Source organism: Prinia subflava, chromosome 5 (genome assembly GCF_021018805.1).
Source record: "Prinia subflava isolate CZ2003 ecotype Zambia chromosome 5, Cam_Psub_1.2, whole genome shotgun sequence".
In the NCBI taxonomy this organism is placed as follows: domain Eukaryota; kingdom Metazoa; phylum Chordata; class Aves; order Passeriformes; family Cisticolidae; genus Prinia; species Prinia subflava.
Genome location: NC_086251.1, coordinates 61,741,962 through 61,763,061, shown reverse-complemented (window position 1 = coordinate 61,763,061; position 21,100 = coordinate 61,741,962). Strand labels below are relative to the sequence as shown.

The window sequence follows — 21,100 nt, the reverse complement described above, 5'->3', positions numbered from 1 at the left end:
GAGGAGATTTCCTTACCTAGGGGATATTTCCCTGCTTGGAGGATGTTTCCTCACCTAGGGGGTATTTCCCTACCTAGGGGATATTTCCCTACCTGGAAGCAGTTTTTCTGAAGGCTCTTTCCCTCCCTCCCTGCAGGCAGCTCCCATCCCTGCCCAGGGGCTGTTCCTCCCCAGAGGCTGTTTTATTCTTCTTTCCTGGACGCTATTTCCCTACCCTTAAGCTGTGTTTTATCCTGCCTCTTCTTGCCTCGATGATGTTCCTCTTCCTACCTGGAGGCTGTTCCTATTCTTACCTGAATTTTCCTCTGCTCCCTGTTTGGAGGCATTTTCCTCCCTATTTAGAGACTCTTTTCTTTCCTGGAAGGAGTTTCTCTCCCTGCTTGGAGCCTGTTTCCTACCTGTAGACTCTTTTCCCTGCCTCGAGGCAATTTTTCTCACAGCCTAGAGCCTGTTTTCCTCTCCAGCTGGAGGATGTTCTTCTCCCAACCCAGAGTTTGTTTCCATCCCAACCTGGAGGCAGCTTTCCTCCCTCTTTGGAGGATGTTTTCCTACCTGCCAGCAGTTTCTCTCCATGCCTGGAAGGAGTTTCTCTCCCTTTCTGGAGGCAGTCTCCCTCTCTGCTCCAGAGATCACCACTGCCACCATTCCCTTCACCCACTGATCACCCAAATCCAGGCAAATTTTCCCTCATTTCCCTCCTGACAGCATTATATTCAAATCTCACACCTTATATTCCGTCCACTCCCCATTTTAAGACTTGTCCACAGAGGGAATGGATAAATTAAACCAAAATGGATAAATTAAATGTGCCTTCCTGCCAGTAAAACCATGATCTTTCTCTGTAACAGATTTCCTGGAGGAGCCTGATGCTCCCAGAGGCAGAAACTGCTCCTTCTGCTCTGTGGCTCGACCTTCCTGCCACACCAGAGCCCAGGATGTTCCCAACAAAATATTTATTTCTGTGGGAAGACACTTGTTCCTCAAACCCAAACTGTGAGCAAAAAGAAAAAGTAATAATGGGATAATGGTGGCACAACCCACAGAGCCACAGTTCCCACTCCTTCCAGGGTTTGGGGTGACCTTGCTGGGACTGGTATAAATGGGATATTGGAAGAAATTGTTCCCTGTGGGTGTCCAAGGCCAGGCTGGACAGAGTTTGGAGCAGCCTGGGATAGTGGGAGGGCTGGAATGGGCTGGGATTTAAGGTCCTTCCCAACCCAAAGCAGTCTGGGGTTCTACGATTCTGTGACACTTTTGGGGAACAGAGTGTGTTTGTCCAAACATTTATTCAGGGTTTCAGGAATTCTCATCCCACCTGCCACAACAGGCCCGGATCAGCCTTAGGAGCAGCCCTGTCGAGTGAGGAGAAGCTGGGAGGTGTGAGAAGCACAGATAAGATAATTTAGGGAGACAAGTTTGGTCATGTGTCCCCCTCCTGAGGTAATTCCTGTTACACAGAGTGATATCCTGCCTAATTCAGCTGAGAATTTGCAAATTCCAGTGAAACTTGTCTCTGAGTCAGGAGAAATACACAGCAGTTAAAAAAACCCCACCACACTATTTTAATCATAAAAGGCACGTTTATGAAATCATCAAAGTGAGGTTATTTGGAAAATAAATTAAACCATTTTCACACTTTGTAAGCAACAGGATTGCTGCCTGAAACCCTGATATCATGATCTCTGAAGTTATTTTTATAACAAAAGTGTAAAAATTTTATCTCTGAAAAGATTTCTTTTTCACAGAATGCTACAATGTTCATAATTTAAGTTTCAAATAAACTTTACCCCCAGACAATCACCACCTGAGAGGAAAAAGCACCGCAGGCAGCACAGGGAAATGCTGACTTAGGAGTCCCCCTGGTCTCTGTCTGCTTTGCATTTTAATGTTCTTTATTCTGTTAATACATGTCAGGGCCACACCCCGTGTGGGAGGAAGTGGCTTGTGCAATCCTTTTGTAGGATTTACTGTTGATAGGCAACACTTCTGGCAGGGAGGGAAGACAGGATTGTTCCACTGTGGGAAGTTTTACACTGCCCCGTGGCACTGGAAGAGTTGGAACAGCTGAAGCTCTGCCTAAAGTGACTGAAACTTTGCTCTGAAAGGGTTGTTATTTGAATTTCCAGCAATTTGTTGGTAAAGTAGATTTTACCAGGAGAAAAAATTAAGGAAAAATAAAGGGTTTTTTTTAAAAGACAGGTTAAGCCCTTTTTTCCCCTCAAAAAAGTGTCTCCAATCTGTACAGTAAAATCAGCCTCACAGCTGCCCTCCTGTGCTAACCCCATCAGAGGGGCTCAGAAAAGAACTTTTTAAGGACAAAATCCAGCTCAAATTTTCTGGTACCAACTCCCCACAGTTATCTGTTACCCAACACCCTGTGAGCCTCTGCTATAAAATCTTCAATACTTTGTCCCCGAGGCCACAAAATTCTGCGTGACAGCAGTTCTGCAGGACACTCCCAGATCCTCAGCTCTGAGTTTAGAGCACACAGACACACAGACACCTCTAGGAGGATCTCTGATAAAAATCAGGCACCAGTGGAGCTCAGAGGAGTCACCAGCACTGTCTGAGCTCCTCCCGTGCTCAGGAAAATGGGAAACTCTCCTGACTCATCCCTGCTCAGGCTCCAAGGGAAGCAGTATCAAACATGACTCAAGGCAGGTTTCTGGAGCTTCCCTCCTTTCACATTCCCTGTTCCAAAGACCGTTTTCCCTGGATTGCTCAACTGGCTGGACAAAGATCAGCTCCTTTTGCATTTCCAGCATTCAAAGGTAGGAAGAAACCCAAACCCACTGATGAAGTTTCTGATCAGCGCTGATTTCCCAGCTGTAAATGAAATAAAAAGTGATTGTTTATATCCATATTTTCATTTCTGCCCTATAAAAAATAGAGACAGCGATCAGACAGAGTATCTGAATTGCAGATCTAAATTGACTTGGGTTTGGTAATCCTCTTTAAGCTTATTTTTCTGTGAAGTGCTCTACATTCACGTTGAAGGCTCTGAATATTGTTCTCAATCTCTGATAAAGCCTTTAATTCCATATCAGCAGGGCCCTTAAGCAGGGCTTATCCCTCTATTCCATTACTTCCAGGTAATCTAGAGGACTGCAGACTGATTTAAATGGAATCAGAGCACACAGAGAGCCATGTCTGTGGCTTTCCAGACCCCTCTGAGGAGGGATGGGAGCACAGGATGGGAAATCCACGGGCATGATCCCAGCAGGGCTCTGCCTGTGGCTGGAGACCCTCCCACGGCTGCTCCTGCCCGGGTGGCCAAACCTTCCTCGCCGTGCCAGGGCGCGATGCTGGAGCTGTGTGCAGAGGATGTTCCCCAGGCTGTTTGGGGTCTCTGTCTGCAAATCCAACTTGCTCAAGGAGCTGTGAGAACATTCCCCAGGCTGTTTGGGGTCTCTGTCTGCAAATCCACCTTCCCAGCCGTGCTGGCTCCATGTCCCCAGGAGCAGTGCCCCGTTCCAGAGGCGCTCAGAGCTGGAAGCGCCGTTCGGCCTCGTCGGCGATGGCGGCGGCGATGGCCAGCGCGGAGGTGGCGGCGGGGGAAGGCGCGTTCCTGACGTGCAGGATGCGGCTCCCCGCGGCCCCCGCGCCTCCGTCGAAAACAAAATCATCCACCAAGTTCCCCTCGCTGTCCAGGGCCTGGGCTCTCACGCCAGAGGGACCCCTGCAAAGGCAAGGGGAGGCAGGCAGCAGGAGGAAAACGCTGTCGCGGGTCGGGAAATCGATTCCCGAGAGAAGGAGTCCAGGGAGGGGAGACAGAGAGTGGAGACAGAACCTTCTGGGGGAGGTTTGACACTCAGGAGGCAGAGGGGGGGATCTGACAGCCATGGGGTCACTGAGGTGGGAAAAGACCTCCCAGACCATCAAGTCCAACCTCTGACCTTAAAGCCCACCCCATTCCACGGGCAGGGACAGCTCCCACTATCCCAGGCTGCTCCAAGCCCTGTCCAGCCTGGCCTTGGACACTTCCAGGGATCCAGGGGCAGCCACAGCTGCTCTGGACACCCTGTGCCAGGGCCTCCTCACCCTCCCAGCCAGGAATTCCTTCCCAATATCCCATCTAAACCCATCCTCTCCCAGTTTCAGGCCGTTCCCCCTTGTCCTGCCCCTCCAAGTCCCTGTCAATCCCTCCCCATCTTTCTGCTCGTTCTCTTCAAGTACTGCAAGGCCACAACGAGGTCACCCCAAAGCTTCTCTTCTCCAGGCTGAACAATCCCCAAACTCTCAGCCTTTCCTCCCAGCAGAGCTGCTCCATCCCTGTGATCATCCTGGTGCCTCCTCTGGACTGAGGAGCTCCAGGTTTTGGTATCACAGTTTGGTGGAGGAAGGGCCTAACCCCCTGCCATGTTTTCTGCTGTTCAAATATGAGATTTCCCAACCAGAAGAAGTTTCTTTTACCTGAGAACATCCTTGGTGGTGACCTCAGGGATGAACTTCTGCAGCTGCCTCACCTGGGCACTGAGGGAAAAGGCTCTGTACAGCTCCCCCAGGCCGTAGGACATGTTCCTCAGCACCAGCTTCCACAGCCCTCTGCACGGGGAGAAACAACTGCAGTGAGGGAAAATCTGCCTCAAAATGCACCAGGTGCAGCTGCTGAAGAAGGCAGCAAATGCAACTGCAGGGCACAAGCTCCTATTCCCAAAATCAGGAATGATATCATGCTTTATATTTGAGAAATACATGTTTGCCCTTGTCTGCTTCAACAGACCTTGCTCATAGAGCTGTGGCATTGAATTAACTCTGAATTCCAGTCCTGGAAGTGTTCCAGGCCATGTTGGATGGGGCTTGGAGCAACTTGGGCAGGGACACCTCCCACTGTCCCAGGCTGCTCCAAGCCCTGTCCAGCCTGGCCTTGGGCACTGCCAGGGATCCAGGGGCAGCCACAGCTGCTCTGGGAATTCTGTTCCAGGGTTTCCCCACCCTCCCAGCCACGAATTCCCAATTCCCAATCTCCCACCCATCCCTGCCCTCTGGCAGTGGAAGCCATTCCCCATGTCCTGTCCCTCCTTGTCCCCCCTTCAGGCCCTGGCAGGGGCTCTGAGCTCTCCCTGGAGCCTTCTCCTCTCCAGAGGAACATTCCCAGCTCTCCCAGCCTTGCTCTCCTCCCAGCACCCTCTGCAGGTATTTAATGATGTTGCTAAGTTGATTAAATTATCCCAGTGGACCAAGACCACCCTGGAAGAGCTCCACCACCACCTCCCAACCAGCAGCCACACTCCCAGACTGGCTGAGACATGTCCTGGGAAAAAATTCAAACCACACAAAGTCAAATGTCTTGGGGAAGTCCACCCCTATCAGCACAACTGTCCTTAAACACAGCAGGAATGTGGGAAAAGCAGGATTTGGGGCAGGAAGTGGCTCCCACAGCTCCCACTTCAACAAGAGCACTCAGCAGACACAAACACGAGGCATTACCTGTAGGTCACAGCATCTAAAAAGTCTGCAGGGCTGAAGTCCAAGAGTTTGTAGCCCTCTCTCTTACAGGCCAGCACTGCATTGGGGCCAAGCCAGACACTGCCATCCATCCTGGGTGTGAAATGCACTCCCAGGAACGGGAAACGGGGATTGGGAACCTGAAATGGGACACAGGAGTGAGCAGAGCTCCTACAAACAGCAAATTTGCCATTTCATTCCCAACCACAGCCACAAAACTCCGAATCACAGAACTCAGGATTGGCTCTGAGCTGGTTTTGTTGCTTGTTAATTGTGCAGTGGTGGCATGTATTAATTAAAACACTGGAGAACAGAGCAGGGCCAGCTACAGCTGAATTTTAGGGAAAAGGAAAACAAATAACAAGGGGAAAAAAGAAGTCCACAGGATTTATCAGGATATAAATCAACCCACAACACAACCAATGACACCCTGATGTTATTCACCAGCAGCAATTATACTGCAATAAAATAGAATACAAAATATTAGAAACCATTACTGTGTGTACAAAACAGCCTGAACTTAGCAGGCCTGGTTAAAGCTAATAATAAATATCTGCATGTTCTTTGTGTTCCTCCCTCCCATCCCACGCCAGGATCCTGAATCATTCCCAGGTGAGATCAGACAAACAGCATTCTAATTTTCCCCAAGATCCAGTATTTAGCAGGCAAAGCTAAGCTCATATTCAGAAAATCAGTATTTAAATGAAGAGAATTAGCTAAAATGCTGCCCTAGGAACTCTCTCCACTCGCTCTCTAACTCCATTTTCTGTCTGGGATTGCTCCTCTTCATCCCATTATTTGAATATATTAGGTGGTAATTTTTTTTTTTAATGACAAAATCAGCAAATTCTAAAGTAAAGTTGAGAGGAAAATACCTAAATCTGAGTGCTGGGTGTTAGCACAAAAGATTAAACCCCTCATCAATAATTTATCCCAGAATCACTGAGGTTGGAAAAGAGCTCCAGTGTCATCTGTGAATTTCCTGAGGGTACAGTCAACCCCTTTGCTCAGATTATCAATAAAGAGATTAAACAGGACTGTTATAATTATTTAAATAATAAATAATAATTACCTGTCATCTCTCCCTGACTTCTGAATCCTGCCTACAGATTTATTTTAGGACATACAGAAATAATTTAGAGTTTTCTGGATATGTGGCAATGTGATATTCCATCTTTTCTCTATTAAGAAAAAAAAAAAGAAAAACCAACCAAAACTAAAACCATAAACAAAACAAAGCAACTGGCAATAACTTCCCACGTGGTACTTTCATGTTTTCCTCAAAAATTCACAAAATCCCAGCTGCCCTGTCACAACCCAACCGAACCCCCAGCCACGCGTGGGCATCGCTGTCTGACAGAAACAACCAGGGAATTTTCCCTTTTTTCTGCACTTTTAGCAGCTCCTGGGGCCCAGTGTGACAGCCAAAGCAGGGGTACGCACTGGATAAATGTTTCCTTTCACCAGGTAAGACTTTTCTGGCTTTAGCACCAAGTAATCCCCGCGGAAGGGGACGATGCGGGGCTCGGGGCTGCAGCCGCTGATCTCGGACAGGCGGTCGGAGTGGAGCCCTGCACAGGTCAGAATGTGCCCACAGGAGACTTCTTCACCCTGTGGGGAACAAAAAACACATCCAGAGTCAACGTAGCTACTGAAAAACACCCACAGAAACCCCACAGGCATTTATTTAGGTAAGTTAAATAAGGCTGTTCGCTGATTTTGGGAGCAGCTGCACAAATTGCCAGCACACAGGTATGGAGAGCTGCTAAATATTAAACACCTTACCATCTAAATAAACACACTTTAAAATATCAAAAACTATCATCTACTTATTTAGCTCACAGTATCTGTTTTTAAATACTATGAGGTTTTTATTTTTCTTCAACTGAAAAATATTTGCGTGGTAAAAAATCCCATTATCTGGTGGAAAAATCTTTACAGATTTTGGAAGCTACTTTTTAACGAAAGAGCAAAAAATAGGAGAAAAAACAGCAGCAGAACTGAATTTAAAAACTACCAGAGGGGTTGTGAGGTTGTTTTTGTTCCAGATATTCCCTCCTGAAGGTGAAGGGGTCACAACCACAGTTCCTGAGCTGCAGGAACAGCATCTTTCATGCACCTGCTTTACTGCAGCAGTGCTGATGATAAAGGATAATAAAACATTCATTTTATTATGTTAGTCTTCTTATCATTTTATGGATGCCAGAGCCCAAAAGTAAACATGAAAATTGGTGTTTGTCACCAAATGAACAAGTCACAAAAGGAGTTCTTGGAAGCACAAGCATCAGATTGTGCAAATAAAGCAGATAAGGGATGTTAAACATTAGGCAGCAGAAAGTTACAGTTTATTATTTTACATGATTATTATTATTATTAATGTGAGCATCCTCATTGTTAAGAACTGATTGCAGTTGTTTTATCAAACTGCTCATGTTGCTGAATAGCAGCTTTTTAACCTTTTTTGGAGATGATTCATCCACCAGAAAAAAAAAAATCTTAAGAAAAGGAGAAGCAGCTTCCTGGAAGGAATTAAACCAGCTTTTTCACTCTTACCTTTTTGTTCCTAACAATGACTGGGTATTTCAGTCCTGAAATGGAATTAGACAAGAGAAGGAATTACTCAAACAAGTAACAGAGAACTGACAGAACAAGCAGCTTGTCAGCAGGAAGGAATTTTCCTCTGGAATATCTTCCAAGCTATGAAGAACTAGTGTTGTCATAATTAATGTTGTTGGACATGACTGTATTTATTAATTAATAGGGGTTTTATTCTTCCCTCTGTGTGCCAGCACAGATCCAATCTGCCTTCAGGACAAGGAAAATCACTGCCACAAGAATAAACATGTAAGATTGAGATAAATCTGATTTTAACAGGAGAGAACAACTTTTATTTCTCCATTTTACTCTCACTTTCTCCCATCAGTTTTAAATGTTTCAGCTGAGGGGTGACCTGCCTGCAAAAAAACCCCAAGTGAGTTTGCTGAATACTCTCACTAAGATAATTTTGCCTTTTTTCTCATCTCTAGGAGACAGAAAAATTCAGAAATGTCATTCCAGTTAAAACAATTGTGTTTGGAACAAAATCTTTGCAGTAAATGGAAGGCAAAATAAAATCCAGCCTTACCATCTTCACTTTCTGGAGAACTTTCTTTGGCCATCTCCATGTTTGTCACTTCAAAATCAGTCAGGATTGTCCCACCAGCTTCCTGGAAGTCTCTGGCAAAGGACTGGGCCACTTGTTTGTAATCCACAATCCCAGTGTAGGGAGAATCGAGGGCCATCAGTCCCTGGAAGGGTTTGAGAGACACAGGGGAAGAGGGAAGGTTGGAATATTTCACCTGGAATATCTGCACTGCTGTGAGAAGGGAGTGCTGCTGTCTCCCCACATGCTCAGCTGGATCTGGAACATGCAAAAGATGCTTTGGGGAGCAGATCCAAAATGTTTACAGGGAAAATAAAAAGATTTAAAAAGATTCTTTTCCAGAGAATTTCTGTCTGGAGCTACAACCACTCCTAAGTCTCACAGCCACACCAGAGCAAGCTGCCAGATGAAAACAGCACAGGGAATTCATGGCCAGGCTTTCCTTTCAAACAAAGACAGACTAATCAATAACAAATCTGTGTTCCATGAACTCCACACATTCCTCCTGCTGGGAAAATAAACAGGCTGAGAAGTGCTACATAACAACCACTCCAACTGCACTGAAACTGCCTTGGTCCAAATCCATTTTATGGATGGCAAGGAATTTTCAGGCTCTTCTGAACTTGAATCTCAAGGCCAGAAAAATATTTGTGTTAACTTAAAAGATGTTTTCACCTGAGGAAACAGCTCTCACAAGCTAACCAGAAGTATGGCAAGGCCTTACCCTGCAGAAGGGCTCCTTCTCCTGGATTTCCTTGGCTCCAATGAGTTTGAGCCCCGGGACGTTGTTCTGCAGCCCCCTCTCATACAGAGCTTTGAGCCTTGGAATTTCATCGTGTTCCACAGCCACAATCAGCTTTGGGAAAGGGAAAAAAGGAACAGCAGTGAGCAAAACAGAGCCAGGGCAGGTTTGGCACCAAGCTCAAGCAGTAGGGAATGAGTGAACAATGAATCCAGGGGGTGAAACATGGTTGGTGCCATTAATTGCATAAAATTCTGTTGCTGAGGAAGCACTATCATAGAGAATTAAAAAATAAATGCTGAAATGTAGTTTGAGTTACTATCAATTGACCATATATGCCAGAAGCACCCTGAGACTCCAAGTCTGCATGTGAAAGAAGAGAATGTGAATTTCAAGAACCTCTGGGATGCTTTCAGAAGTAAAACTGAACTCAAACCAAGAGGTACAAACTCCAAAGAGCCTTGATAAGAGAGTGAGGACATGTTCTGACATGGTCTGAATGGAATTGTTCCAGTTTCACTTCATTTAATGAAGGAGTCTGTTCCCAGCTCCCAGAGGATAAAGCCAGGCTGTGAATTCCCCGTGCCAGGTTTGCACAGACCAGGATCCTTCCAGGGCCAGCTCAGCTCTGGCACCTTACAGGTGTGGAGCTCTCCAGGCCTGGGGCTGCTCTAGGGAAAGCTTGTGAAGTTTCACCATTACCCTCCCTGAAATGAACACTGCCAGGGAAGTGCCATGGGATTGCTGAGGTTGGAAAAGCTCTCCAAGAGTCCAACTGATCCCTCAGCACTGCTGAGGCCACCACTGCCCCATGTCCCCAAGTGCCACATCCACACAGCTTTTCAATCCCTCCAGGGATGGGTGGCACCAGTGGTGGCACTGCCCTGGGACAAACCTTTCCATGGAGAATTTCCCCCAGTATCCAACCTAAAGTTTCGTGGTGCAACTTGAGGCCATTCCCTCTCCTCCTGTCCCTGTTCCTGTTCCCAGAGCCCAACCCCCCCAGCTGTCCCCTCCTGTCAGGAGTTGTGCAGAGCCACAAGGTCCCCCTGCACCTCCTTTTCTCCAGGCTGAGCCCCTTCCCAGCTCCCTCAGGAATTCTCCAGCCCCTTCCCAGCTCCCTCAGGAATTCTCCAGCCCCTTCCCAGCTCCCTCAGGAATTCTCCAGCCCCTTCCCAGCTCCCCCAGCCTGTCCTGGGGCTCCAGAACCTTCCCCAGCCCCGTTCCCTTCCCTGGACACGCTCCAGCCCCTCAGTGTGGCCTTGCTGTGAGGAGCCCAGCCCCAGGACTGGAGGTGGCCCAGCAGTGCCAGCACAGGGGACAGTCCCTGCCCTGCTCCTACTGCCACCCTGCTGTTGGTACAAAATACACAACTGCAGCCTCCCCCAGGCTCCAGCTGGCCCCTTCAGGACAGGAGCCTGGAGCAGGCTGTCCCCTCAGGGGTGCTGCTGCACAGACCCACAGTGCCACCCTGTGCCCAGCGTGGCAGCACAGGGAGCACGCAACAGAGAAAAACCATGGAAATCAAATTTATCCCTCAGGGCTAAAACCTTGGGGGGGTTAGGATAGAGAGTCCTGTGGAAACAGCAGCTCAATGCCCACTGAGAGCTGGAAAACCTGAATTAAGTGTTAGGAATACTGGGAAATGGATACAGAACTCTGTTTCACTGAGTCTGGCCATACCTGGAAGACTCTGCCCAGTCCTGGTTCTCACCTTGCACCAAAGATACATTGAATTAAAAATGGTTCACAGCAGGAAGAGTGGGTAGGCAGAGCCAGGAAAAACCTTCTCTCAAACTGAGAGTTACCAGCAGGAAGGGATGATTTGGGGGCAGAGGGGATTATGTACCTTACACACATTTTTGTACAAAATCATGTGCAACTTGGAGAGTGTGGAGAAAATCCACGACCAGGCCTATGCAGTTTGCTGTAACCCACACCACACAAGTTCAGTGTGCAAGGGTAAAGCAGGGAATCCCAGGGATTCCTGTACCTTCCCACACTGCTTGTAGGGAATTCCCTTCTGGTCACAGTACTTGTAGCACAGGGCTGCCCCCTGCACGCAGAGCTTGGCCTTCAGGGAGCCAGGGGTGTAGTAAATCCCACTGTGGATCACACCACTGTTGTGTCCGCTCTGGTGATGGGCTAAGGAGAAAGAAAAACACTGTTAGAACACTTTTGTTCCCACTTAATCACTTCAGCTGTCAGAAAAAATGAAGTTAATTGAGGTCCTGCCTTAAATCAGGATCATAAGAGATGATCAAGTGAGAGAACTGAACAATTAATTCCTCCTCTGGCCTAAAAAGGTTAGAGAAACACTGACACAGCCAGCCCTGGTTAATGATAATCCATCCCAGGCTGCACCAAGTTGGATCAACAGGGGAGAAAAACCCTAAACCATCAAGTTTTCCCTTCAAGAACAAGGTGTTTTACAGGCTAAAATGAATTTTTAAAAATCCAGTTTTTACCATGAAATGCATCTCTTAAAGCCTCATCTAACATTGTATCTGTGCAATCCACAATTCCTCTGGACATGCTAGCAGGCCTGGGAGGGTTTTGAGTATTTGTGAACTGGATTAGGTTGCTATTTCCTCTCTGCAAACAGATAAAATAGAGGTGAAAAATACCACAAACATTTTTACTGAAGTCATTTGGTCAGGTTCTTCTCTCTCTTAAGGTGTGGATGCCCAAAAGTCACTCCTGCTTGGCACTCACACAGCTGAGGGTCTTGGGGATAAAAACTCATTTTGTATCATTGATGGAACATCTCAAGAGCGATTGATAGCCTGGCTGATGCAGCTATTTAAGACACGATTTTGGGCTCACATGTTGTGTTTGGAGTTAATCACTGATGTCCATCCCCTGGGATTCTCCCAGCTCCATGCAGGACCTGCCTGTGCCTTTCCACAACCTGCACTACTCCTTATCCTGGTTCTCCACCCTCCTGGTCCTCTCTGTGCTGCTGGAGCCCCTGCAGCCACACTGCAGCTTGCACACAGCGCAGCAGCAACGCTCAGGACTTTTAACTTCAAATTCCCACTGAAGTCCCAGCAGCAAAGCACAGACTGATGGCAACTCCACTTCTCTGCTGAAGGACTCATCCTTGGAGAAGGGTGGAAGAAATTCCCTGTTAGGGGAGAGTCATCACAGAACCCCAGGATGGTTTGGGATGGACAGGACTTTACAGATCACCTCGTTCCATGGGCAGGGACACCTTCCACTACCCCAGGCTGCTCCAAGCCCTGTCCAACCTGGCCTGGAGCACTTCCAGGATGGGAAATCCACCACCCCTTCAACAACAAGGGCAGGTGCTCTCCCAAAGCTGATCCTTGCACACAGACATTCCCGGGAGGTGCTGGGGCGTGTCCTGGGACACAGCCCCCGCCGGTCCCGTCTCCCGCTCCGTACCCGGCTCCTGCTCCTTCTCCAGCACGGCGAAGGACAGCGAGGGGTGGCGCTGGAGGAGCTCCCGCGCCGCCGCCAGGCCCACGATGCCCGCACCCACCACGGCCACGTCGAACGAGCTGTGGGAAGGGTTCGGCACGGCCGTCAGCACAGACAGACAGCAGCACGGACAGACAGCAGCACGGACAGACAGCAGCACGGACAGACAGCAGCACGGACAGACAGCACGGACAGACAGCACGGACAGACAGCAGCACGGACAGACAGCAGCACGGACAGACAGCAGCACGGACAGACAGCAGCACGGACAGACAGCACAGACAGACAGCAGCACGGACAGACAGCAGCACGGACAGACAGCAGCACGGACAGACAGCAGCACGGACAGACAGCAGCACGGACAGACAGACAGCACGGACAGACAGACAGCACGGACAGACAGACAGCACGGACAGACAGCACGGACAGACAGCAGCACGGACATCAGCACAGACAGACAGCAGCACGGACAGACAGCAGCACGGACAGACAGCAGCACGGACAGACAGCACGGACAGACAGCAGCACGGACAGACAGCAGCACGGACAGACAGCACAAACAGCAGCACAGACAGACAGCAGCACGGACAGACAGCAGCACGGACAGACAGCAGCACGGACAGACAGCAGCACGGACGGACAGCACGGACGGACAGCACGGACGGACAGCACGGACGGACGGACAGCACGGACGGACGGACAGCAGCACGGACGGACAGCAGCACGGACGGACAGCAGCACGGACGGACAGCAGCACGGACGGACAGCACGGACAGACAGCACGGACGACAGCACGGACGGACAGCAGCACGGACGGACAGCACGGACGACAGCACGGACAGACAGCACGGACAGACAGCACGGACGACAGCACGGACGGACAGCAGCACGGACGGACAGCAGCACGGACGGACAGCAGCACGGACGGACAGCACGGACGGACAGCACGGACGGACAGCACGGACAGACAGCACGGACAGACAGCACGGACGACAGCACGGACGGACAGCAGCACGGACGGACAGCAGCACGGACGGACAGCAGCACGGACGGACAGACAGCACGGACGGACAGCACGGACAGACAGACAGCACGGACGGACGGACGGACAGCAGCACGGACGGACAGCAGCACGGACGGACAGACAGCAGCACGGATGGACAGACAGCAGCACGGACGGACAGCAGCACGGACGGACAGCAGCACGGACGGACAGCAGCACGGACAGACAGCACGGACGGACAGCAGCACGGACGGACAGCAGCACGGACGGACAGCAGCACGGACGGACAGCAGCACGGACGGACAGCAGCACGGACAGACAGCAGCACGGACAGACAGCACGGACAGACAGCAGCACGGACAGACAGCACGGACAGACAGCACGGACGGACAGCAGCACGGACGGACAGCAGCACGGACAGACAGCACGGACAGACAGCACGGACAGACAGCACGGACAGACAGCACGGACGGACAGCAGCACGGACGGACAGACAGCACGGACAGACAGCAGCACGGACAGACAGCACGGACAGACAGCAGCACGGACAGACAGCACGGACGGACAGCAGCACGGACGGACAGCAGCACGGACGGACAGCAGCACGGACATCAGCACAGCCCGGGACAGGGACAGGGACAGGGGAAGGGATGTATGGAATAGTGGGGAGAGGAAAAGGAGACAAGGAAAGGTAAGGGGATATAAGGGAAGGGGATATAAGGAATAGATGGGAAGGGAAAGGGGATATAAGGGAAGGGGATATAAAGAACAGAGGGGAGAGGGAAAGGGGATATAAAGGATGGGGATATAAGGAATAGAGGGCAGAGGGAAAGGAGACAGAAAGGGAAGGGGATATAAAGGAAGGGGATATAAGGAATAGATGGGAAAGGGAAAGGGGATATAAGGGAAGGGGATATAAGGAATAGAGGGGAGAGGAGACAGGGAAAGGGAAGGGGATATAAAGGAAGGGGATATAAGGAATAGATGGGAGAGGAAAAGGAGACAGGGAAAGGGATGTAAGGAATAAAGGGGATATAGTGGAGAAGAAAACAGGGTAGAGGAAAGGGGATAAGGGTGATTAATAATGTAAAGGGGAAAAGGATAGGGATAGCATTTAAAGGGTATAGGGGAAGTGGCTATGGAGACTATAGGGGATATAGCAGAGAGGAAAAGGGGATGGGGAAAGGTGATAGTGCAAACACAGAGGATACAGGAAACAGGAATAGGGGAAGGGGGAAATGATACGGAAAGGGATGGGGGAAGTGGATGAGCAGAGGTAAGAAGAGAGGGGAAGGGCTGAGGGGAAAGGATAGGGGACAGGGGAAAGGATAGGGGACAGGGCTAAGGTTACGGTCAGGGACGAGGGCAGGGGAAGAGGAAGAGGCAGAGGTAGGGGAAGAGGCAGAGGTAGGGGAAGAGGCAGAGGTAGGGGAAGGTGCGGTGCGAGGCGGGCCCGCCCCGCTGCCCCCGGCCTCACCTGCGCCGCCGGCTCTGCAGCCGCCACAGCGCCGCGGCCCGGCCCGCGCGGCCCCTCAGCGCCGCCGCCATCTTGGGGGCGGAGGGAGCGCCGGGGCCGCGTCCGCCCGTCCTGCTCTCCTCCTCCTTCTCCTCTTTCCCTCTCCTCCTCCTCCTCTCCTCTCCTCCTCCTGCCGCCCCTGCCCCTCCTGCCGCGCTCTGCCGGGCAGGGCAGCGCCGCGCCGGCCTCCGGGCAAGGTTCGGCCGCTGGGCGCCGGGGGCGGTGACGGCCGCCCCTGCAGCCGCGGGCCCCGCCGGGCTCCCAGCGCCGTCAGGCCTCGGCGGCGGCACGGCCTTCCCTGCCGCTGCTGGTGCTCCAGGTTAACATCGCCCTTTCCCCCTCTCCCGTCTGCAAGAAGGCGATGATGGCGTTGGGGACACTCTTGAGGAAGCCGCCGCTGCCGCCGAGCAGTTGTAGAGCCTTCTGGGGATGGCTGAATGCCGTGTTCAACAAGTAAGAGTGAGTCGCTGGTTAATAATTAACTTTCAGATCCCTCGAATTCTGTGCGCGGTTTGTGAAGCAGAACAACCGAGTCCCTACGCTGCAGAAAGCGTTTTCTGTCATTAACGCTTCTCTTTCCCCTCGGACTGCATGTTGTTTATTCGCAAGGGCTCATTCCAGATCTGCTTCCCCTTCCAGAGCTGTGACCTTCCAGAGGAAGGTGCGTGCTCTGCCCCTTCCCTGGAGAGGCCAAGGCAGGCTGGCCACAAGGGTCCCATCCTTAAATCCTGCTCTTCTTTGGCCCCCAAATTCACCTTAACCAGTGGCACAGTTTCTTTCCTTACAGACATGGAAGGAATCAGTCAGGAGAGTTAAGTCCAGTTGTATTTGTATTCTTTTTTTACTAAAAAACATCTGCCACTGAAGTTAAAAAATCTCACGCCAGACTAAGCACTGCACAATCCAAAAATTACCCGTAAATCATTTCCAGTAAATCACATCCTTCCTTCTCTGACTGTGCCTAAACCAGGGATTTGCGGTGGAGCGTTGTTATTATCCATTATTATCAATTATTATCCATTATTATCCATTATTATCACTCCTTTTCCGATGAAATAAAAGCACGGGAGCATCTGCAGTGAGGCACACCCCAGGTCTGTCCAGCAGGCAGAAATGAGGGGAGAAAGGGGGAGAGGATGGGGTAAGGTTTCCTTTCACCCTGCTGTGAGAAATGGATTTGCAGAGGATTCTCAAGCTCACCGAGCCTTGTACCTCTGTATGCAAGCTCTGAGATAAAGCGTGCAGACTTAGAAATGGGGTAGAGAGGGAGGAATTGAACTGGAAACAAGCTTCAAAGGACGGCCTTGCAAACAGACCAGGTATTTTGGAGAATTAGAACTGTGAAGGATGCATTGTAGCAAGACCACATGGGGTAAAATAGTAAGTGATTGGTGTTAAAAGGAGTTGTGTGGCAAAAGCGAATAGGGTGAAAAGCATTTAGGTGTTGTAACAAAGAAATAGGTGAGTGTCTCACCCTTGTAGAGACTGATAAGGGAATGAAACTGTAATAAACGCCAATCACTCGCTTTTGGGATTTTTTTTTGGAAATTTGATAAAAATAAAAATGGTTATTAAAAAGTAGTAATACAAATACAATAATAAAAGTTAAACAATTTAGAGTAGGACAGTTTATGAGACAATAATAGTAAAGAGATATAGTTTGGGTTGGGTTCCCTCTCCCTGGACCAAAGTCAGCAGGAGAAGGACCCTGTTAAGAGAAAATTCACTCTTTAAGACGAGTAATCTACTGCATATACAAAACACTTAATGATTATGCATATATTTTATTTAAAACAAGAAATCCATCTGGTACTTGTCAAAACTTTTCTGTTAATCCCCAAGTGCCTCTGAGTCTAAGTGAGGCTTGAAGAGGTTCGTTTCTGTAGATAAGGAACGCCATAAATCCTTCTCCTCTGGAAATTTAGAGCTTTCTGTAACTGTTATTTTTAATTTCTGTAACTGTTATCTCTGTGCAAAGAACCCCCTGGTTATCTTCTCCTTCTCCCGAGCTAATAAAAAGAATATCTCCCACACATAGCTTCTATTTTAACTACTAGAGCTTAATGTTAATTACAAAACTCCATTCACTATACTATTCCAAAGTTAACACAGCCTAACTTTCCAACCTAGCATAACACACACAGTAAATATCTGCGCAGGGCTATATAATGTGCATTTCTCCCAGAAACCTTTCGGTGAGGTTTCTCGGGTGCCCGGTGGCCCGGGCTGAGGCTCCGTGTGCCCGCAGGGTGGACCACGAGCGCATCCAGGCCGTGGGGCCGGACCGCGCCGCCTCCGAGTGGCTGCTGCGCTGCGGGGCCCTGGTGCGCTACCAGGGCTCGCCCCGCTGGCAGCGCGACTACAACGGGCTCCCCACGGGCCCGCGGGGACAGCACAGGATCGAGGCCATCAGCGCCACCGACGCCTGCATCATGCACAGGGGCTTTGAATACCTGGGTATGTACACACCTCCTTCCTCGCGGGTCTCACTTCAATTCCGTCAAGATGCTCTGAATCACTGTGTACTTGTTGGCTTTCACTGTTATATATTAACTTCTGCCAATTAATCACGACAATTTTGATATAATTTGTAATCACTTTAAACTGTTTTTGACATAGTGTAACTTGTCAGCTTTTGTAGCCAACACCCTAGCCATGTGTAACATATATATATTAGTGCAATAAACATCTATTATAGTTTATGCAATAACGTATATTAAGCTTTTGCAAAATTTTAAAATGGAAACTGTTGTGCATTGCAATGTGTAACTTTTGCAAAAATAGCTAATGTTTTTGTTTTTATAGCTAACAACAGTAAGAATGATTCAAATAAGTCTGTGAAAATGGCTAAAATTATCTGTATGTTAAATAACGTTAAAGAAACCACGCAAATACATTACAAAAAGATATGAAGGGTACTTCTGCCAGTGATCCTTTGACTATCAATAACTCCCCATTTGTCATTGTAAAAAAAGTTACTTACACATTATAAAGAAATAGCATATACATTATTAGAAAATAACATACACAACTCCCAAAAATCAAATCCACACCATTACACATCAAGTCAAGAGTCAAACCAAGCTAAAGAATTCCCAGAGCATGTAAAAGAACTCAAAGGAATATTTAAATACGTATAATCTTCATAAATATGCATTTGATCAATGCAATAAAGAAGTGTATTAGAAGAGTTATTATGATAAACCAGTGTACAGCCAGCTATGGTTATGCACCTGGCACTGTAGAGTCCCTTTTCATCCCTTACTAAACTTTTTTTAAAAAGTAAAGCTCATTTCTCACAAAAATATGAGAAATGGTGCCATATTCTCCTTCCTTAGCAAGATACTGATCAATCATTTGTGGTTTTTCTCCCCCTTCACAAATATTTATCAGTCCCTAAGGTTTTGCTGGAGGTGTGGTATGAAGTGGAAAGACATTGGCAACTTCAGCTTTTACCTGAAGTGGCCGGAGCTCTAAGGAAGTGCCACAAATTTCAATGAGTTGGTAGCAAAAAGCACTATAAGTATTTTTTTTCTGCACCAAGAGATGATTTTGGTGTCTCTGAAGTTGTAATTCTGTTCATTCTCCAGGCATTTATGATGTCTTTAAAAGACAAATGAAAGGCAAGCTCTCTTAAATCTCTTAAAAAAGAGATTAAACAACTGTTTCATGTTTCAGAAAGCAAAATGGGAACAGGCTGGTTTATTTTTTCATAGCAAGGGACCCCGAATTTGTGGCATTAGCACTTCCTATGGCAGAGTCATTGTTTATTACCCAAAACTATGTAGGTTTTTTGTTACTTGCCCATTTCAAAGCTCTTGAAATCTCACCAAAATGATTCAAACCCCGAGTTTTTCCTAAATCTGAAGTACCACAGAGGGACTTTGGAGATTCATTGTGTGTTAGAGGAATGTGTTGCTGGGTGGTTTTAGGAGCAGTTATTAAATTGAGACCTTCATTCTGAGCACACGCTGACTTTGCCTGTGCAGATGGGCTGGAGCACGTCACGGACATCAAGCTGGAGAAGTGCATGTACATCCAGGACGAGTGTCTGCAGAGGCTCAGCGAGACCAGCACGCTGCAGAAGAGCCTGCAGCAGCTCAAGATCATTTCCTGTGGGAATGTCACAGACAGAGGCATCCTTGCACTCCACAAGTTGGCGTACGTGAGCCCCCTGCCCCGGGCTCTGCTCTAACAGGGCTCAGGGGTGGCTGGGCTGGGCCCGAGGATGAGTAATTAATAATTCCTCCAATTTCTCTGTCAGCAGTTCAACAGTAGTTGCCCATGTTCTTTTTAAATATTTACAGGAACCTGGAATATTTGTATCTGAGTGACCTTCCTGGGATCAGAGAGAAAGAAAAGACCTTCCGAGTCCTTCAGCAGGCGCTGCCCAAGCTGGTGCTGGAGCTGGATTTGGAATAAACACAGCAGCACGTAGCTGAGATGTATGTGATTTCCTAGTATTTATCTTATGTTGCATAAATGGAGTTGTAGACACTGCTGTATTCCCAGCATGGAAGCAAGCCCAGCTCTCCCAGTCCAGCCTCAAAGGTGTATGTGACCTTTTGAGAAATCATGCTATTCAGTTTTATTAAGCTTAAACAACAGACAAGGCAGGCCTCTGCATGTAGGCATCTGTTCCCTGTTTTTCTGGGAAGCTCTGAATACCTCAGTTCAAGTTCTCAGTACTTCATTGCACAGAAGCAAAGTGGGGGAATGGTGGGGTGTGTGTGGCCGCTGTGTGGTGCTGGTGCTGTTCCCTCCGGGTGCTGATTTAATAAAAGAGGTTCTGGGTCTTTTTGTGTTCTCCACATGTTGGGTTTGGTCTGGTTTGATGCTCTGCAGGTCACCCCCTCAGGAGCACTGAGCTGCTGCAGGGAGCACGGCTGGAGGAGGAGCAGCAGCTCTTGGGCACAGCCTTGGGCCCGTGTTTGCTGTGTGCTGCCATGGACTGCAGCAGCTCTGTGCAGCTCTGGAGGTGCCCCCTCACCCCTCCTGATAAATAAGTCATGAGAATTGCTGAGGTTGGAAAAGTCCTCTGAGATCATGGAGCCCAAATGTTCCCCCAGCACTGCCAAGGCCACCACTGACCCGTGTCCCCAAGTGCCACCTCCACACAGCTTTTCAGTCCCTCCAGGGATGTCCAGAACGGTCCTGGGCAGCTGGGCCAGGGCTGGACAGTCCTCTCCATGAAGAAATTTTCTCTGATATCCAACCCAAACCTCCCCTGGCCCAGCCTGAGGCCTTCCCTCTCCTCCTGTCCCTGTTCCTGGAGCAGAGCCCGACCCCCCCGGCTGTCCCCTCCTGTCAGGGACTTGTGCAGAGCCACAAGGTCCCCCTGAGCCTCCTTTGCTCCAGGCTGAGCCCCTTCCCAGCTCCCTCAGCCTCTCCTGGGGCTCCAGACCCTTCCCAGCCCCATTCCCTTCCCTGGACACGCTCCAGCCCCTCAATGCCTTTCTTGTGACAGACACAAAACTGTCCCCAGGATTGGAGGTGGCAGCTCACCAGTGCGAGCCCAGAGGGAATGGCTCATCCTCGGGGAGAACACAGCATTTTCAGTCAAACCCCACAGAGGGAATGGCTCATCCTCGGGGAGCATTTTCAGTCAAACCCCAGGGTTTGGGGGCAGGGAAGGGCAGAAGGCAGCGAGTCCAAGCAGGCAGATGCACAGTGCTGTCTCAGACGTGGCTTTCCACGTGTAAGGAAACAGGAGGCCAACAGGCACACACAGGACGTGGCAGCTGTCCCACTGAGAGGGCTTTCACTGCTGGGGAACACAAAATGGACTGGCAAAACATTTTTGCT

At 49.2% G+C, this 21,100-nt stretch overlaps 2 protein-coding genes across 4 annotated transcripts; one reads left to right on the top strand and one right to left on the bottom strand.

Moving 5' to 3' along the window:
* Positions 1-1,560: 1,560 nt before the first annotated feature.
* On the bottom strand, positions 1,561-15,390 carry L2HGDH (L-2-hydroxyglutarate dehydrogenase). Of its 3 annotated transcripts, XR_010080673.1 has the most exons (11): positions 15,257-15,390; positions 12,741-12,856; positions 11,326-11,477; positions 9,315-9,446; positions 8,573-8,735; positions 8,002-8,036; positions 6,892-7,059; positions 5,431-5,588; positions 4,414-4,545; positions 3,428-3,679; positions 1,561-3,365 (listed from the first exon to the last, which is right to left on the bottom strand). XR_010080673.1 is itself a non-coding variant. In XM_063399727.1 (10 exons), the coding sequence occupies exons 1-10, from the start codon at positions 15,325-15,327 to the stop codon at positions 3,484-3,486; spliced, it is 1,323 nt and encodes a 440-aa protein (XP_063255797.1). In that variant the 5' UTR covers positions 15,328-15,390; the 3' UTR covers positions 1,561-3,483. The 3 variants fall into 3 exon arrangements, 2 of the variants coding, with proteins under 2 accessions (XP_063255797.1, XP_063255798.1); XM_063399727.1 differs by having other exon boundaries at positions 1,561-3,679; XM_063399728.1 differs by lacking the exon at positions 15,257-15,390 and adding an exon at positions 11,801-11,927 and having other exon boundaries at positions 1,561-3,679.
* Positions 15,391-20,106, top strand: DMAC2L (distal membrane arm assembly component 2 like). Its single transcript, XM_063399731.1, has 4 exons — positions 15,391-15,748; positions 17,544-17,752; positions 19,285-19,456; positions 19,603-20,106. Exons 1-4 carry the CDS (start codon positions 15,657-15,659, stop codon positions 19,715-19,717), a joined length of 588 nt encoding a protein of 195 aa, XP_063255801.1. The 5' UTR covers positions 15,391-15,656; the 3' UTR covers positions 19,718-20,106.
* The last annotated feature ends 994 nt before the right edge of the window (positions 20,107-21,100 follow it).

Bases quoted from the DNA above. Each gene is read 5' to 3' on its own strand.
- L2HGDH (XM_063399727.1), bottom strand. From the start codon at position 15,327: ATGGCGGCGGCGCTGAGGGGCCGCGCGGGCCGGGCCGCGGCGCTGTGG. The intron at 11,478-12,740 runs GTACGGAGCGGG...CTTTCTCCTTAG, and splicing joins GGAGAAGGAGCAGGAGCCGG to CCCATCACCAGAGCGGACAC. The intron at 7,060-8,001 runs GTAAGAGTGAAA...TGTTCCCCACAG, and splicing joins TCATTGTTAGGAACAAAAAG to GGTGAAGAAGTCTCCTGTGG.
- DMAC2L (XM_063399731.1), top strand. From the start codon at position 15,657: ATGATGGCGTTGGGGACACTCTTGAGGAAGCCGCCGCTGCCGCCGAGC. The intron at 15,749-17,543 runs GTAAGAGTGAGT...GTGTGCCCGCAG, and splicing joins CTGAATGCCGTGTTCAACAA to GGTGGACCACGAGCGCATCC. The intron at 17,753-19,284 runs GTATGTACACAC...TTGCCTGTGCAG, and splicing joins CAGGGGCTTTGAATACCTGG to ATGGGCTGGAGCACGTCACG.